Below are 20,095 nucleotides of genomic sequence, written 5' to 3'. Positions count from 1 at the left end.
TATTGTTTTAGTGATCTCTAAATAAAGACGTATTTATTTGTTCTCTCAGTTTACAGGAACAGAATATACCTGTTATACTCACAAGCTTAAAATATAAAAAGGGTTGCTCAGGGGCCAGTAAGATATCATACTTCCTTTAGGCAATGATAACTCCTTTTCAAGAGACAAGAATTACTGTGCTGAATGTCTTTTTTTTCTAGTTTGAGTCATAGGATTGGCTCTGTTTTGTCTGATAGTTTAAATACAGATAATAAGAGAAAATTAGAAAGACTTTTGAGTCCCGAAAATAATCTGAAGAACAAAAGAATTTCGCTTAGATCAAAGGCAAAGGATGAAGCAGTTATCAAATGTACTTGAAAAAATACCATACTGCAATTTTATATGTGGGGCCTTGATTTCAGAGTTGGCTTTGAAAACAGCAGTCTCCCATTTTTGTGTATCCCAAGCAAATTCTCAGTTCTGTAGACCTTTTTCAGCGATCAAGGTATTTGATCCTCTTCTCAATCTTAATTACTGTATTTTTTCATAGTTTTTTTTTAATGCTTAGGGTTATATCTTTTATTACTGAGATATGACTCAGAATTACCTTGCTGCAGCAGCTTCTGCACACTCTTTTCCTGAAAAAAAAAATGCCAACTAACTGATACCATTTTCCTCCTTTAACATCTTGACCACCTTAGGTGCATAAATGGAAGTTCCTAATTATATGAACTCTATTTCTTAGGCTGTCTTAATATAGAGTAGAATGTTTTCCATGATCTGGAAGATAATGGACCAATCCCCATACCATTCTCTACATCCTTCCATCAACTTTTGTAGGAAAAAAAAAGTTCTTATACTGTTCATCTGCAGTTTCACAAATCTTCATTTGTGAAAGAGCATGACTTGCTTTTCAGGTTGAAAAGGCATATAACACTACATTTTGTTATTTTAGTCTTTTTGTGAATGTTGTGACACACTTCATTTGACATTTCTAAGCACAGGAAAACTCAGTTGTCAACTGCTTACATGCAGAAAATCTGCTTTGTAATATGTGCAGCCAAATTCATCCCTTGTGCAACTTTACTGAGTTCAAATTAAAATCAGCTTCTGTTAAATGATCCATATGGGAAATACACAGCATGGTTAATCAAGGAAAGGCATCCTTTACAAAGTATGCTAGTTCAAATCTGAATTTTTGTTTATACACATTGCTTGCCATTCTTTTGGCCAAATATGCAAAAATAGACCAAAATTGAAAGCAGTGTCAATGGTGAGACTTCTATAAAGAACTGCATGTGGAGAAGCAGAAGTGAATCAAGCACCGGTTTCAGCTATTCTCCAGGTTGCATATTAATGCAGAGGGAAGCCACTTACAGGATAAACAAGTAGAGAGGGAACTTTGGAGTTGCCTAGTAGGGGAGTCTTTATTTCAGTTTATCTTCCCTATTGTGCTTTTAGATAATTCAGAAAGTGTCTAACAGCCTGATGACCACTGAGCTCCAGACTACAAAATTTAAGCATCATTTAATGAATTCTTTGCCAGAAAGGTTAAACTTATCATAGTAAATATAAATTGAATACAGCCTCCATGGTTGTGCTAACATCCCAAATCCACTGTAAGATTAGTTAGCTATTTTCTGTCATGGTTCTGAAGTTTAGGGCTTTTCTCAGTCATATCCAATGTTTTTCTTGGTAATCCCTTTTAAATGCATTATTTTTTCTGTTTTCAGTAATTTAGTCATAATGGTATTGCCATACTTGCAATAGTGAGGAATTACTAAAATGCATGCCCTTAAAAAACCTACCCTAGCAAACACAAGTCAGAATAAGAAACTAATGGCTACTCCACATTATGATCCATTTATAATGGTATTCAGTGGGGGAGGTCAGAGGTTATTTCGCTTGCAAAAGTAAAGAAAATCATCTTGTAGTTTTTAAAGTATATGTGAAGTGCATGAGAATGAAATTCTTCTGGAATGAAGTGCTGCTTCTGTGTATCTGACAGGCCTTTTGTATTTCTTTGCAAGACCGTTCCAACATCCCTTGTGTACCTCACTTCTGCACATTGCCATGTCCAAGGACACAGAACCACAGAGTAGTTGAGTAGTTGGAGTTGGAAGGGACTTCTAGAAGTCCAATCCCCAAACAGGGTCACCTGGAGCACATTGCATTGGATATTGTCCAGAACAATATGATACAGAAAAAAAAAAAAAAAAAAAAAAAAAAAAATCTTGCCAAACACAATAGTTCATCATTCATGTTAATCTTGCTGCAAGGTCAGAAGATACAGAAGAAAAGGAGGCAAGGCAGGCATGGAATAGATGTGAGATAGTGCCATGCCACGCAGCTGGACAAGACGGGTTGCAGTGACTTGATGGTCAGTTGGCAGCATGCAGATGTTTGATGGATCCTGCTGCTTCTGCCCAATGCTTGGCAGAGAGAGTTGAGCTGCTGGTCTTGGGTAATATGCACCATTTTTTTTCTGCAAAGCCACTGAAGAATAAATCCCTGTGAATGCAAATGCAGATGTTGGGGACTTTGCAACATAACACTTTAGATGTAAGCAGTGAAAACCCTGGGAAATGGCACTTCTCATTCTTCCCAAAGCAGCAGACTCCCTTTAAGGGAGTCTTTTTTTTTTTTTCTGGCTTCTGTGTTCCAAGGCAAACCATGGGAAGTATTAGTGGAACCGTACAGAAAGTGAGTGTGAGCATGTGAAATTTCTTGGTGATTTAATTTTGACTAACTTGTATGAGTCAGGTGTCAAATGATGAATCTCCTGAAAAAAAAAAAAAAAAAAAAAAAAAAAAAAAAATTGCTGACCAAAGTAGAGGAAGGGGAAGAAGTTCATAAGAAACGACAACTAGAATTTGTAAATGTTTGTCTAGTATTTAGTGTTTTCAAAAATTGACTGATTTGGACAGAACTTGTAAACCATTAAAAATATATTTTTACTTTCTTTGAGAAAAAAAAAATGAATCCTTCTGCAAACTGAATGCCATTTGGTAATTTTAATAGGATTTTTTTTTTTTTTTTGTGGAAATGTTTCAATCATCTCCATTTTGCAATTAAAAGTCCTCGGAAGTTACATGATTTGCTTGGAAAATGATGAGTCGTATGTTGATACTTAAAAATGATTATGGTTCAAATGAAGAAAATTTATTACTCAAGTTCATTCTGTATTCACATTGGTTTGCCATCTTGCACAGTTCTCATAATCCCTAATTTTCTGTCCAATATGCCAGCTGTGAAGGAAGGTGCCTTTTGGCATTTTTGATTGACCTCACTGCAACCCATGGCCTTGCATTTCGAAGAAGATCCATATCCTTTGCATCGAGGATCAGTAATGGAGCATTGATTTTTCTGGCATGATTTGACCTGAATTATTGTGACCTGTCAGTGAGAAGGGAGTCATGATACCTTGCCCTGAGGGGCATCAGTCCCTTTCGTTGAGCTGGACTTGCTTGTGTGAGATCTGCTGAAATTAAGGAGGGTTCCAGGACCACCAAAGGATGAGGATCCAGTGAACCATGAGCTGGGTGGTGGGAAAACAATCCCAGCCTTATGAGAGATCCTTGTACAGCCTCTCCTAGTGACTGCCAGAATATTTTTAATGCTTTATTCAGGCAGAGGCTGTGCACCTGAGGGCCAACTTATGATGAGTGAATGTTGCTCTCTCTCCAGGCTTATGAAAAGAATTAAAGGTGTTAATTTGCTCTCAGTGCAGAATAAACTATTTCTGAAAGCTTGATTTATTTATTTTTTTCTGTAATAAAACTGGCAACCTATTTTATAACTATTTTCATATATCCTTGTGGACCTATATTTCTGCTGAATGTGAAGAATTTGCACCCAGCACATTGAAATACTGGTACAGTAGATTCTTCTTAAAGAATAATGGACCATTACAGTTGTCACAGAATGAGTGGGGAGGGGTGAGTGACACAATGCACTTCATTCGTATGAAAGAAATAATAATAGGATTATTGATATGGACAGTGTCTTCACGAGATTCTATGACAAGGTCGCTTATTATTTACTGCATGAACGTTCAAGATAATAAAAAATTATTGAGAATATCCTCCTGTTGAGTAACAAGGTTCACATTGGACCCCCTTGCTTTCCAAGTTCCTTCTGAGAGGCGTTTGGGTGCGGCTGGACCCAGTCCTCCTCCCAGACCTGGTCAATGGTTTATGACTAAGGGATTTTGTGAACCGTTACAAAATTAAGTGTACAAGTTCAGAAAGAGAGCACACTATATTCACTTATCACTAATCTGTTGTGGAAAGGGTTCTCTTAACCCCAAGGAGTGTCCTTGAGAGGCATTCCTGTTCAAGGGAAGATCCTGGTGTGCAGTCTGCTGCTATGCGAGGAGATCTCAAAGGGCTCTTGGGCTGTCTCCATATTTATAGGAAGAAATGATTCACTTGTAGTCATTCTTTCACTGCAAAGGACATTTGGTTAGTGTATTAGCCTTACCTCCCCATCAGGATGCAGCCATCACGACTGTTATGTTAATGTCTGAGTCCGGGAAGAAATCAGGAAGGCCCCTACCAAGATTAGATAGCATCACTCGTGTTTAACACTTAAATAGGGCTCCATGTGAAAAGTCAAGTTGAGGTAGGAAAGGAGCATATCCGTCACAGCAGTACATGAAGTTGAAAATGAATGCTGAACAAAACTCAAATCTTTTATTTTAAATAAATAGACTTTTATTTTTCTTGGCAATGTCCTTTTTTTATTATGGAAAATATAGATGAATATGAATGAACTTGCTTCTGCTATTTTAGCAATTATTTATATTTTCACTGGCTTCTTGAGTTATTTTCTGTTTTTAATGTAATAATCACACAGCTTAAGCAGTAGTACATAAAAACAGAATTTTCTAAACTCTTGTTATGTTACTTAACTTCATTATTAGATTTTATAATATACACCAAGGAGAGAATTCAGTTTACATATTTAAGTCTTACACACATATACTCTCTCAAGAAGCAAAGAGAGATACAACAAAGTCTATACAACTATATATTTTCAAGTTTTTCTATTTTTCTGAATACTTATCATTAAGGAAATGCTTCCTTCTGTTCTTCCTGTTTAAAATATTCATTTTCACAGAAATATCTATGTTTCTTAACTTTGAGTTAACCAGTTAAGTGCACTTACCAGATAATGCAAATGGAAACACTGTTTCTTTGAGGTTTGGTTGTTTTACCTCATTTTGTTTTTTGAATTAAGAGCTTCTGGCATTATTTTCTTATAGTGACTGAAAAAAAATCTATGTTTACTAGGAAAAGATTGCTGTGATATTATGATTGTCCTTAAGATGCTACTGAGACTGAATATAGTTATTTATAAATAGGTTCACTAAATAAATAAATCACTAATTATAATGAAGGTGAAATTTAAATCTCTGCTCAGCTATAGTCTCCAACTCTATAGTCTTCAACTCTTTATCATTTCCAATAGTATGTCCAACAGATAAAATGCTACAAATATATATATGTATATGTGTGTGTATATATGTGTGTGTATGTTTATATGCATACATATACTTATACATATCCTTGATCTGTTATCCCTTTTCATAGGTAAATGAATAAGAGAAGAAACTTCTTGTGAATTCAGTCAAAGTATTTCTAACAAAATATTTGCATGAAGTTGTAAATTCTGATTTGGATAAAGAGTTAAATATATAGACAATCTTTATACTTCATACCAAAAGTTTAAATCCTGTTATGTTTTAGTTAGTGAATAAATACATGAATAAAAGAATTACAACATTTGTGGAGAAGGTGTTGTTGTTGTTGTTGTTGTTTTCTGCTGTTTTTACTTTCAAAGATGAACCTTCAATTTTGGATTTTGAAAACTTGTATGATTTTCAAACATTTTATTTTTGAGTGACAATCTTTAGTCTGTAAGGAGTGTTTCAAAGGGAAGTAAGGTTTAGACCTGGCTTATGATACTGAGCAGAATTAAACCCTATGTGATGTTTTATTTATAAAATGTTACGCAAAGCATTTACTAACATAAAATGGTGGTTGTCTGTTTCCAAATAATGCAGTATTTATTGCTTGTTGTGGAAAATAAGTATTTGCTCTTCTTCTTGTCCTGTGTCTGTATATTTTAAACATTTTTCAAGGAGTCGTGTTGTGTTTCAAGGTGTCTGTGTGAGTATGCATTAGATCCAAATCTGTGTGTAAAAACAATGGATCTTTTACCATTTGCTGTGACCTTATCCTCTACTAATCCCTCCTCACTCTTCAGGTACTAACTGTGTCTCAGAATTCTCCTATGCCTATACATATAAATATATGTATATAGTTTATATATATATATATAGTTTGCCAAAACATAAAACACCATTTTATTTTTTTAATGAAATTGGGCAGGACAGAAATTTTGCTGTTGACTTTATGAAGGAGAAATTATTAACCTGAGCTGGGTAAAATGAGGCAGACTAAAGAAGACAGGAGGTAACTAAATAGATGCAATAGTTTTTTTTCTTTTCAATTTATCTTTAAGTCTGATAACTGAACAGACTACAGTAGTTTCTTCATTTGAGTTTATTCACCTGCAGTTTTAGCTTCCCCATTCAAAGCATTTATTCTGCTCCATCAGTAAACTTCAGTATTGAATTCTACAAAACTCAGCGTTGACCAAATGCAGGAATTAGATTCTGGCCTTGCTACCATTCAAAATACATGTAGATTTATGTCCATGCTGGTTTGGAATTAGAGTTAGCAGAAGATGCCAAAGACAACAGGAAGGGCCTCTGCAAATATATCAGCAGCAAAGCAAAAAGAGGGAAAACATGGGTCCATTGCAGAACAGGGTGGATGCCTTGGGAATGCAGAGGATGCAGAGAAGGCAGAGTTACTAAATGCCTTCTTTGCTTCTGTCCTTACTACTAAAGTTCATCCCCCATGAACTCCAAAGCCTGGACACAAGAGAAAAAAGCAGGAGAGAGGAAGATTTTCCTCTGATCAAGGAGGCATGGCTTATACATTTTTGGGGTAAAGTGAACAACAAAAAATCTGTGGGTGCACCCAAGAATGCTGAGGGAATTGGCGGGGGTTATTGCAAAGCTATTCTCCATCACCTTTGAGAGGACATGGAGAGTGGGGGAGGTGCCAGAGTGCTGGAAGAAAGACAGCATCACTCCAGTCTTCAAAAAGAGTGAGAGGGAGAAGCCATACAACTACAGACCAATCAGCTTCACCTCCATCCCTGGAAAGGTGATGGAGCAGCTCATCCTAGAAAGCATCTCTAGGCATGCAAAGGAAAAGAATGTGATCTGGAGTAGCCAACATGAATTCACCAAGAGGAAGTAATATTTAACCACCCTGATAGTCCCCAATTGTCAGGGAATGCAGGGATGCAACAAGGAAAGCTAAGGCACAATTGGAATTAAATCTGGCATGGGATGTTAAGAGTAACAAGAAAAACTTCTTCAAATATATCAACAACAAAAGGAAGGTCAGGGAGAACGTGGGACCACTAGTGAATGGGTACCCTGGTTACGAAAAACACGGCCAAGCAGAGCTGCTGAATGCTGCCTTTGCTTCTGTGTTTGTCAGGGGCAGCCCTCTAGAATCCGAGGCCCTAGGGACACATGAAGAGAGCCAGAGAGAGGAAGGCTTGCCCTGGGTAGAGGAAGAGTGGGTCAGAGAGCACCTAAGGAAACTTGACACCCACAAATCCATGGGCCCTGATGGGATGCACCCCAGAGTGTTGCAGGAACTGGCAGATGTCCTAGCGAAGCCGCTCGCCATCATCTTTGGAAGGTCCTGGAGAACAGGGGAGGTGCCGGAGGACTGGAAGAAAGCCAACATCACTCCAGTCTTCAAAAAAGGCAAGAAGGAGGACCCGAGTAACTACAGGCCGGTGAGCCTCACCTCCATCCCCGGGAAAGTGATGGAGCAGCTCATCCTGACTGCTCTCTCCAGACACATGGAGGAGAAGAAGGTGCTCAGGAGTAGCCAGCATGGATTCACCAAGGGGAAATCCTGCTTGACTAACCTGATCACCTTCTACGAAGGAATATCTAGCTGGATAGATGAGGGCAGAGCGGTAGATGTGGTCTATCTGGATTTGAGCAAGGCTTTTGACACTGTCCCTCACAGCATCCTCGTGGGCAAGCTCCCAAGGTGTGGGATAGATGAGTGGATGGGGAGGTGGATTAGGAATTGGCTCGATGGCAGGGTACAGAGAGTGGTTGTCAATGGTGCGGAGTCCAGCTGGAGGCCTGTACTTAGTGGTGTCCCCCAGGGGTCAGTTCTCAGTCCGGTCCTGTTCAACTTATTCATTAACGACCTGGATGAAGGGCTGGAGTGCTCCCTCAGCAAGTTTGCYGAYGATACCAAACTGGGWGGARTAGCTGATAGCCCTGAGGRCTGTGCTGCCATCCAGAGGGACCTGGACAGACTGGAGGAYTGGGCRGYGAGAAACCTCATGAGGTTCAACAGGGGCAAGTGCAGGGTCCTGCACTTGGGGAGGAATAACCCYGGACACCAGTACAGATTAGGGGTGGACCTGCTGGAGAGCAGTCCCGCAGAGAGGGACCTGGGTGTCATGGTGGACGACAAGTTGACCATGAGACAGCAGTGTGCCCTGGTGGCCAAGAACGCAAATGGGATCCTGGGGTGCATTAAGAAGAGCGTCTCCAGCAGGTCGAGGGAAGTGATCATCCCCCTCTACTCAGCCCTGGTGAGGCGACATCTAGAGTACTGCGTCCAGTTCTGGGCTCCCCAGTACAAGAGTGATGTGGAGCTGCTGGAGAGAGTCCAGCGCAGGGCTACCAGGATGATCAGAGGGTCGAACATCTGCCCTATGAGCAAAGGCTGAGGAGCTGGGCCTGTTCAGCCTGGAGATGAGGAGGCTGAGGGGGGACCTGATCAGTGTGTATAAATACCTCAAGGGAGGGAGGGAGGAGGAGAGGGCCGGCCTCTTTTCAGTGGTGGACAGTGATAGGAGTAGAGGAAATGGCTTCAAACTGAAGCATCCACAGGAACTTAAGGAAGTATTTCTTCACTGTGAGGGTGACAAAGCACTGGAACAGGTTGCCCAGGGAGGTTGTGGAGTCTCCTTCTTTGGAGATCTTTAAAACTCACTTGGATGCAGCCCTGTTGCATGTGCTCTAGGTGACCCTGCGTGTGCAGGAGGGTTGGACTAGATGACCTCTGAGGTCCCTTCCAACCTTGGGCATTCTATGATTCTATGATAGCCTTCTACGATGGGATTACTGGCTGGATGGACAATGGGAAAGCCATGGATGCTTTGTCTGCTTTGACTTCCACAAGGCTTTACACATCGTCTCTCATAACTTCCTCATAGGAAAGCTCTGGAAGTGTGGACTGGATGAATGGATGGTGAGGTTGATTGAGAACTGGCCGGATGGCAGAGCCAAGAGAGTGGTGATAAATGAGGCCGAGTCTAGTTGGAGGTCTGTGGCCAGTGGTGTTCCCCAGTGGTCAGTACTGGGCCCAATGCTGTTCAATTTTTTCGTCAATGACTTGGATGAGGGGACTGTTGCAGTTTAATGAGGGAGGGGGACAGAAATTTGGAAAGAGATTAATCCTCTTGTGTTCCAGCCAATCCTCAAAGGTTAAAGGGACTGGGAACGGCTGGACTCAGGGATATCAAATACTGTAGTAACTATAGGCCCGACTGTGGCAGTATCAGGTTCACGAACAGTCTGCTCTGTGTTGGTCCGATCACCTTCAAAACAAGTAGTCAAGTTCACAAATAGCACAATTTATTCAAATGCAACATTTAGAGAACAGGTTTCAGATGCCAGTATAGGAAATTCTGTACTACAATGTGGGGTTCTTAGATAGTGCCTAGTGTACAAATGGTTGATTGGCTTAAAAAGTTACCTGAGTTAATCAAAAATCTAGATAGCATGCCCAATGAGGATTCCTTGGAAGCGGGTAACTTCTAGGATACTGTCCTGATCCACTGTAAGGGGAGGTTTCAATATGACCCCAAGCATGAGATTAAGAGAAAAACAAGATCAAATGTCATACAACCTTGTGAGCTCTATTCCCATAATCATGGTAAAAGAAAGAGAAGAGGGAGAAAAGGAAAAAAAGATAAGCAAGTAAGCGGGAGAGAGAGATGAAGCAAGATTATAGTTACCATCAACACCGGTCCAGCTACATTTCTTCAGTTCCACCTTGGTGCAAGTGATAGTCTCTTGAAGGAGAAGAGGCTGCTCTTGGTGTGGCTGATGATCTCTTGAGAGAGTTCAGAAGAAGATGAAGAAGCAGCAATTTACTCAGTGCGCAGTTGAAGAAGTCGCACAGTGCAGATGAAAAGGAAGGAGGCCTCTCTCCATGGAGAAAATAATAGTCCTTATATTGTTCCAGTTCGCAAAGAGTCAGCCTGCATGAAGATTTCTGGTACGTGTAGTTTGTGTCATACTGCTGTGTGCTCTGGTGCTCCCCTTCCCCCCACCTTGACTGCCCGTTCCACTTGGCAGGCATTGCTGGGCATTGTTAGCCCCAAAAGTCATAGATCCTCGAGATGATATTACAGGCTTTTTGGAGACAGGATGCCTCAGTCAAGAAGTGTGAGTGGTGGGGCAACAATGTTGAGATAATCACATCAAACAAGAATGCCATTGTTCGCATCTTGAGCTGATGTCCCGGTCTTCTAAATGGTGCAACAAGGCAACAACGTCGAGACAGACACAGTTCAAAACCGTCTCTTGCAGATGGGATTTTGTATTGGTATTATAATGAGATTAGAATGAGGAGAAGTTTGAGCAAAGTCCATTGGAAGGGACTGAGCTGCCACCATTGTTGGCCCAGCACCAGACACCTTATTATACTATGTGGCTTATCAGCTGCACAGTAACACCAGGTTGCCACCTCTACAGGGAGTATAACAGAGTTTGGCTGCTGTATCTTCACTTCGCCCCATTCTTCATTAGCTCATTGTGGCACAATGGCACAATCAAGTCACTAGCTCGGCAGGGAAGTCAACAAAGTTTGGCCATGGTGTCTCCATTCTGCTCCACTCTTCATTTACTCTCATTAGTGTATTTAGAAGAGCAGATAAGCAGATTGTGTTGCCAAGGGAATTGTGAAGTAGATTCTGTACATATCCATCCTGAAAGTGGTAACTCTCTCTCACCTCAAGCAAGCCTTTGTAATGCCTCAACTTCTGTTTATAATGCCTTAACTTCTGTTCACCTCTGTTTTTTCTTTGACTTGCTGCAAACTTCAGCAAGTTTGCAGATGATACCAAATTGGGTGGAGGGGCTGACACTCATGGCCAAGAAGGCCAATGGGGTCCTGGACTATATCAAGAGCAGTGTTGCCAACAGGTGGAGGGAGGGGATCCTGCCCCTCTTCTCAGCTCTGAGGAGGCCGCGTCTGGAGTATTGTGTGCTGTTCTGGGCTCCCCAGGATAAGAAGGATGTGGAGCTGCTAGAGAGGTCCATTGCAGAGTGACAAAGATGATTAAGGTACTTGAACCTTAATCTTATGAGGAACCTTAATCTTATGAGGAAAGACTAAGTGAGCTGGGCCTGTTTAGCCTAGGGAAGAGAAGACTGGGACAGGATCTTATCAATGTGTATTAAGATGATCTCTAGAGGTCTCTTCCAACATCAACCATTCTGTGATTCTGTGTGATCTCCTGATTGGAAGTATTCATGTGTAGATTTCACACATGTCACTGTTTTGTGTACAAATTGCATGTTTTGAAAGAGACTCACAAGCTTATCACCTTTTGCATTCTTGCTTCATATATACACCTGTATATCCAGCCCTTGTTAAACACAAAAGCACACAGTCATTCAGGTTGGAAGAAACCTCAATAGTTTCTCTAGCCCTTAGGAAGTAATAAAAATAGAATTCTATGAAGCAAATAAAAATCTACTTTAAGTACTGGAAGAGCATTACTAAATTGCATAAAAGTTACTCAGAAGAATCCATAACAAAATTTAATTTTGGAGAGAGATAAAGAATAAAGAAAATTCAGTCTGACTTGTTATAGACTTAAGTGTCTGCATACAGCCAAGTAATCCATATGCTTTTTTTATGCTAATTGACAAGTAGTATCAAGCCAGATTGCATACATCTTGAATCATAAAAAATTCATGGTAACTTACGTTTATTAATAATAATTTTCAATGATTTTTTTTCCCCTTTTAAGGTGCCGGTGGTTGGTCTCCTCTTGTGTCCAATAAATACCAGTGGCTTCAGATTGACCTTGGTGAACGAACAGAGATTACTGCTGTTGCTACTCAAGGTGGATATGGGAGCTCTGACTGGGTAACCAGCTACTTGCTGATGTTCAGTGACAGTGGGAGAAACTGGAAGCAGTATCGTCAGGAAGAAAGCATTTGGGTATGTTCCTTTAATCTTAGAAGTTGGGTAGAAGTTTAGGAAGAGATAAAGTAATTATTCCATATATTGTTGCGAACACACATCAAGCAAACCAGTGAAATGTAAAGAGCAACAGCAAAAAAGTTTAAATAATTAAACATAAAACCTGATTTAGTTTTTGACAAGACGAAGGACCTTAAAAAGCAAACAAACAGCAAAAATCTATTCTTAGCATTATTCCATTAAGAGCTGCAAGCATATATTTTGAAGACTAAAAATCTTTTAAATTATGTATGGCAAGGTTGTTTTCCCAAGGTATTGATGTTAGTATATTAAACTTAATTTTAATTAGCAAAAAAAAAAAAAAAAAAAAAAAAAAAAAAAAAAACCAAACAAAAAAAAAAACTATATTTTTCTGGAGCATTTAATCTGATTTTAGTAAGAGAAAGAAGCAACATAAAGAAATAAAAATCTAAACCAAACAGATCCCTGAAATTATAAGAAAAAAAATCAGCAAGAATCAATTAATACAGAGTTTTACTGTTGTTCTTCTGTAATTCAGAATCTAGTTTCTGATGTTGCAATCTATTTAACTCCTATTAATGTGGATTGTAAATGGGATTCTAGTGAGATTCTTGATATCTATATGAAGGAATATCCAAAATCCACACAGAACACTGAATGATAATTTTACTTCCTACCCCACGATTGCAGCTTTCCTTGATCCACAATGATTACCAGCCTGGACTGAAAGCTGTGATTTTATCCTGTGAATTGTTACTTCTATCCTTCTTTTATACAGATGAAGAAGAAATTCTTCATTTCAAACAACTAATCTTTGGGCTTCAGTAGTTTCCTGGTGCAGTTAAGCACTGTGTTAAAATGTATTTCATTTTACGCATTTTAATTTTGTTGGTTTTTAATTCTAAATGTTCTTGTCACTCTGTTATTGTCAAACTCCATCTATGGTATAATGAGATTATGCAGTCGCTTACTTGTTGCATAATTATCCTTCTTTTTGAATTTGCTACATGCTTCTGCTTCAGATTGTGTTTTCATAACAAAGAGAAATAAATGAGTTTTTAATCCATATGGCTGTGGGGAATGAGGAAAGGAAAACAGTCTTCCAAATGTTAAATGAGCATAAGCTGCTACAATATTGTCTTTGAGCATCGTCAGAGAGACCGATTAAATGAATCTGAGAGGTGGCATTGCTTGATCTCTTTTTTGAGAGCTCTTGTGAAATCCCATGTTGATATTGTGGACATGGATACAAATAGTTATTTCTGAATATTTCCAGAAGTAAAATATCAAACAAAATTCTCCAAATTTCTAAATTGATTAGATTTTTACAATGCCTTTTTTTTTTTCCTTTTCTAAACAAAAAGTAATGTGTTGTTATGGTTTTGGAATGAAATTTTAAAATCTCCATTTACTTTGTAGATTTTCTCAAACTGTTATCTGTGTATGTTAACTCTTCTTAAATGAAATACCCAGCTATATTTCTAGCAAGAATAAAAACTTAAAATAATAAAAACAATATGAAATAATAAAAACCTAAACCTGAATAATAATAATAATAATAATAATAATAATAATAATAATAATAATAATAATAATAATAATAATAATAATAAAGATATGTGTTTTCTGTACAATTTTACAGCTTCTGTTTTTTTTTGTTTTTTTTCCTTTTCAGTTGTATTTTTTTTTTCAGTTGTTTCAATTGCCTTATGGCTTATCTTAATTTATGATTCTGAAACTGCTGTCATCATTGGAACTTGCTACATAATTGTACCAGTGTGGAATGCAGTCTTAGATAGCTTCTACATGACAGTGATATGCTGTCTTTTCAAGGCAGAACTTGCTCTGCCAAGTGGTATTACCATGCCTCTTTCTTTCACATTTTTTTTTTCCTGTAGATTTCTACAAATCATGAGGAGACTAAGCTCTCTTTAATGGCACTTGTAAGGCTCATTCTTCTGACTAACTGGCATCTCTCTGTGAGCTTTAGATGAATTGCATGGAATTACCCAATTGTTTTTATTTCTATTGTTTGTAAAATGGTTCCTTGACTGTGAGTACTGAACTCAGTTACACATATTATGCAGCTGAATGAATTTAGGTGAATTTAGGTGAGATAAACATCTCTTCCATCTTGTGACTTCTATATATGATTTGTCTTTCCTTCTCTCCATGTTAGTACTGGGTTTGTAAATGACGTCAGTGGCACTGTTATTTAACCATGCAATATAATTTGATCTCAGACTTCTCATTTACAGTTAACTGACCACAGTCAAAGCATATACTTTTCTTACTGTCTTACACCTGTAAGAAGTTTTCTGGTAATGTAGATTTCAATTCTATGTTTTTAAAAAAGAGAAAGGCACTTTTAGAAACATCTCTTTGAAAAACTAAATGCATTGTAGTTACTAGTTCTGTGCTCATTATAGATTAGCTGTTTCAATTAGCTGGAGTTTGACAAATATTCTTTTTGTACAATTGCTGTGATTTCTTTTCTCCTTGTCACTAGTTTTTTGTTGTTGTTGCTGTTCTCTCATAGTATTTCTCCACTTTTTTTTTTGTATGATACTTATATTAAGGTTTTTTAAGTAAAAAGTGCATACAATTCTGATAAAGATATAATTCTCAAGTGAAGTAGTTATTAAGAGTAAAATACATATTTTTGAACATTTTTTTTTTCCTTTTCAAAGGGATTAATTTAATCTTTGAAAGAGATTAACTCAGCTCAAATTAATTCTATATTTTCTTTTATGCATATTAAAATATAAATGCATTTGAGCAAGGAATATTTTAATATGTTCTTCAATCTATTTCTATTTTTTCATTACTTAGCACATAATTTCAGATACAGCTAAATCCAACCTCCTCTTCTGCCTTTAAAATGAACAATGGTTGCAAATCTGTGTGCATATTAAATTATAAAATTGTAATCTGTAAAGGAAAGTTATTCTTTTGCTGGTTTTCTTCCATAATTCAGGAGAAACAGAGTGATATGTTTCAGGGAAATATTTTTTTTTGAAAATATTTGAAAATATTTTTATTTCCTAAATATTATTTTTAAAAGCAGTATTTCTTCCTAGCAATTTCTCTTCTAGATACAAACACTTTTATTATATTTATAAAGACTCTCATAATGTTTTTGAATCTATTATTTAATCTAAACACAGCTATGAATAATAATCTCTTTAATCTGTCTAATTTACAGTTTTAATTAGTTTGATAGGTATCACAAATTATTTTATTCTGTATACTATCTTCTTGACATTATCAATTATATCTTTAAATGCTTCTTTTAAAAAATATAATAACTTTTAACAGAGCTGGCTTTCACCATCATTTTCCGATGGGGGAGCTGAGAGAGAAAAAAGAAAGTAAACAGTTTGTGTGTGAATGGCAAAGTTTCCCATGGCTGACAGTCTTAATGAAAGCATGAGTGACAGGAAATAGTATCACAAGGCTGTTTACCAGCAAGAGTTTTTGGGAAATGAAGAAATGCAGTTTCTCTTCAACTAAATTTTACCCATATGCCCTCTGATACACTGATACAGACTTTTAGCTTTCTCTGTTTTGAACCATTTCTACATTTTGTTATTAATCTCTCAGATTTAAAAATAAAGCAAAATTCCACAAAATTTTGTCAGTATTAACAGTATTTTTTTAAGACAGGTTTGCAAATATTTTAACACAATGTTGAAATATCTTTGTACCTCCGCATGTGTTTGTATATATCTAAATTTTGAGGCCTGTTTTCCATTTTATTTACATTGAATGAATTAAAGACTTTTTTTTTTTAGCACATTCTCAATCATATGCGTTTGGAAAAAAAAAGTATTTTTACTCTGAGGTTTATTATCTTTATGACATGAAATGAAATCATATAAATATTGAGTGATCAGTTGAGTACATCTAGCTGCACATATTGCCAACTTCCTCTTTTAATTGAGTATCAAAATTTATTGGGAAATTCTCCCTACTGCAACATAAATCATCATTATGGAAAGTCTCACGGGTAATAACAAATCATGGTAGGATTCAAGAAAATGGAACTGATTTATCATTTTTGTGAAGCTGGTATCTCTTCCTCCCCAAAGAAGTCTTGGGAATTAGCACAAGTGCTCCATGCTATTATCCTTCTTGCAGAAAACAAGGATCACTTTTCTGGGTCCTCATCTGGTTTAGGGTGGGGGTCCTTCTCAAAAGACAAACTTCTCAAAAGGAAAATTCACTATTACAAAGGGCTGTACTTCCATGCATCTTAACTGGGCTTGTATATTAACCACTACTTTGAACCAGAATAAGTTTCCATGGATTCTTGTGAGGACTCAGGGCAGAGTTAATTTAAATGATGACTTTATCACCGTATTTTTCTTAGATGCAGTGTTAAAAATGTTGCAAGTTCATTATGCAGTGTGATATGTTGTGTCTTCTTTTGCTACTCACAGAAATTAAAGTGCTATTCACATAATCAGAGATCCTCTGTATTTATGAATTTCAAGAGATGAGGTAATTTAACATTGTTGGTTTTGGTGTGGTTATGTTTACAGTTGGTTGTTCATCATTTCTTTGATATCTTGTCTTTTCAAGAAGGAAATTTAAAAAAAAAATTAAAAAAAAAATTAAAAAGACCCTTATGTCAGACTTTTAAGAGATGTCAGTCTCTTAAAAGAACTATTGTCTGTGGAACATTTCCTTTCAGGATGTATTTTAAAATAGCCAGAGCACCCATTATCTATCTAAATTTTGTTTCCAGAAACCTTAGATGTAGAAATATAGAAAAAATACCAAGACCCATGATGTGATAACAGGATGGATCGAAATCAGGGACACAGTAGTGGAAAATTATTGCTTAGAAAGAGTATTTTCAGAATTCATGCAGACCAAAAGAAGCCAGAAACTTCTCTGGTGATACTGACTGACATTAACAATGCTTAGGATCTTATAGTGAAAGATGGTACAGTTGAGCTTAATGACAGATAAACAAATCATCTGCATCATGCTAGCTAAAAGTAATCACTTGAAGACTCTTGCCTTCAGAAGTACAGACATTATTCAAGTCAATATAAAATCATTTTCATTTCAAAGTCACAAAAATATTACATAAATTTCTATAGTTTCGTTGATTTATATTTTCATTCTTATTTTACTTCTGTCTTTAAACAGACATAAATAATTCTTTATATAGAGACAATATAAAATCAAAAGACCTAAGTAGAAATCTTCCTGCTCTATCCTTCAGATGACATATTTAATGGCATTTTTCTATGTTTGATACTACCTGTTATTTTTTTTTTTCCTGTCATTGAATATATTTATGCAAATGAAATTATTTTGTAATTTGTATTGCTGTATTGTCTCATTTAATATCTTAATGTAAGGTTTACCAGTGTTATTTATTACTGTTATTGTTATGGGTCATCAGTGAAAGTGAATATTAATGTTTTCCATTGAATCTATCCAAGATGGGTCCTAACAAGAATTAAAGTTGCTTTCTGGAGTGGAAAAGAAAGAGTGAAAAGGGCAGGCTAGTGAAGTTTATATTGAAGTGAGACAGCTGTAAGATTTGCTTAATCTCTTGTTTCAGTTCAAATGAGGAGGCGATTGCAACCAGGTGAATAATTTGTGACTAATAATATATACAATAAACACTTGCATCCTCTGCTTGAGAATTGTATGAAAGCAGAGTGTGATTTACATAAGTGAATGATTATTTTAAAATTATTTGCGGAATCATTTTTTTCTAAAATAGTTTGAGAATTTTATTTAGTTCACTGCAGTAGTCTAGAGCATTTTCTGGGCTGCTTTTTCAGTGGACAGATTGATCACCATGATAAGTTTCAATTCCCAATTAATAAGTTTCAATTTCCAATTAAATAAGCCTAGACATTAAGATCAGAGCTTCCGGGGTCATAACAATGATTTGAAATTAATTTTCTGAAGGAATTTTGTAGTAGTTTCATAACTCTGTTGTGAATATATTAACATCATCTTGTGAACTAGGAAGCTGTAGATTGGGAAAACAAATAAGATAGGAAAATTGCCAGAAATAATTTAATTTACAAAACATGAACAATTGACTTTAACCTTTGCATGCTCTAGAGGAAATTAATTCTCAACATCTCAATTCAGCTATTCTTACAGATATTTCAGATATGTTACTGTGTGCAGCTCTGGGCTTACTGTGTGTAATTCTGGGCTCCCCAGTATAAGAGGGACGTGGAGCTTCTCGAGAGGGTCCAGAGAAGAGCAACCAGGATGATTAAGGGAATGGAACATCTCTCATATGAAGAGAGGCTGAGTGAGCTGGGCCTGTTTTCTTTGGAGAAGAGAAGGCACAGAGGGGGTCTGATTAATGTGCATAAGTTCAGGAAGGGAGAATGCAGGGAAGAAGGGGACAAGCTGTTCTCACTGGTGGCCAGCGATAGGATGAGGGGTAATGGCCACAAGCTGAAGCACAAGAAGTTCCGTCTCCAGGTGAGGAGCAACTTCTTTACTGTTAGGGTGACAGAGCAGTGGAACAGGCTGCCCAGGGGGGTTGTGGAGTCTCCTACGCTGGAGGTCTTCAAAACCCACCTGGATGCCACCCTGTGCCACATGCTTTAGGTGTGCCTGCTTGAGCAGGAAGGTTGGACTAGATGATCTCTAGAGGTCCCTTCCAACGTTAAATATTCTGTGATTCTGTGATTCTGTGATTTCTAGTAGCCTCTGATTTCTTGACTTGTATCTTTGTTTCCACAGCACCTACTTATTTTCTATAATTGATAGAAATAGTGCAATGAATAACATTTCTTGCTTGTTTTCTATTGTCTTGGTTGCAAGTCTATAGAAATCTTTATGCGCACACACACACACACACACACATACGTACACACACTGACATATCTGATGTAGAAAACTGGCTGATAGAGATCAAGAAACTTTACATAGAAATATACATTGTATATCTCTTCAACTTAGGGAAATACGTATAAAGTCATGTTGGGTTTTACAACTCAAACAGTGTTTCTCTGCGTGTGCCCACCATGCAGTTACTTAGCAAATTCATTTTTGCACCTTGAAAAGAAACAGTTTATTAGAGATAAATATTGTGGGAGGTGGGAAGAGGCAGAAGAGACCAAAGGAGGAGAATATTCTTGGGCTAAAATGGGCTTGAAGGGAAAAATGAAAATGCAGTAGGAAGTCAGAAATGTAAGGAAGGTTAGTAAGGCAGGTAGGGAGGGATTTTGTCCAGAGGAAGCTTTGCAAAACTTATTTTGTGCACAATACTCCACTTGCAATTGAGGGTGTTGTGGTATTTATCTAATATGTTTTAATTCCTGAAACTAACTTTTAGCAGATTTTGGATTTCTGTATGCACTTCTGCTTAAAATGCTCTCTGACTGCACTGCTATTTTTAAACACATAGATAGAAATCTAATAAGGCTAATTTAGCAGTCACAATGATTAATGCTCTGTACAAAAACATGTATCGAAGGTGAAGAGATGAATGCATGCATCAAGGTTACCCTGTCCTGGAATTTTTAATATGAAATATAAAAGAAAAAAAAAAAAAAAAAGAAAAAGAAAAAAAATACACATAATACATTTTTTTCTAAATTAAATAAATCCTTAAATAAAATAAAATAAATCCTTAAATAAAATCCTTTAAAAAATCCTTAAATAAAAAAAAATGCTGTAACAAGTAAAATATACATTATAATTGCATACACTATGACAATTCTTACGTGGGAGAAAAAGTTACACTGATGTATCTA

General features: G+C 37.1%; 1 protein-coding gene across 1 annotated transcript in view; it reads left to right on the top strand.

Annotated features, from left to right (window-relative positions):
* LOC112959301 (contactin-associated protein-like 4) overlaps positions 1 to 20,095 on the top strand; it is a 221,809-nt gene that overhangs the window by 61,150 nt on the left and 140,564 nt on the right. Inside the window, exon 3 of the mRNA XM_026053304.1 lies at positions 12,148 to 12,341. Within this exon, the coding sequence (XP_025909089.1) occupies positions 12,148 to 12,341 (194 nt within the window). The remainder of the gene's footprint in view (positions 1 to 12,147; positions 12,342 to 20,095) is intronic.

The sequence above is a fragment of the Nothoprocta perdicaria genome, unplaced genomic scaffold (assembly GCF_003342845.1).
Source record: "Nothoprocta perdicaria isolate Ctin4 unplaced genomic scaffold, notPer1 scaffold_114, whole genome shotgun sequence".
NCBI lineage: Eukaryota > Metazoa > Chordata > Aves > Tinamiformes > Tinamidae > Nothoprocta > Nothoprocta perdicaria.
The sequence above is the reverse complement of the archived record's forward strand: the minus strand, read 5'-3'. Positions and strand labels throughout refer to the sequence as shown.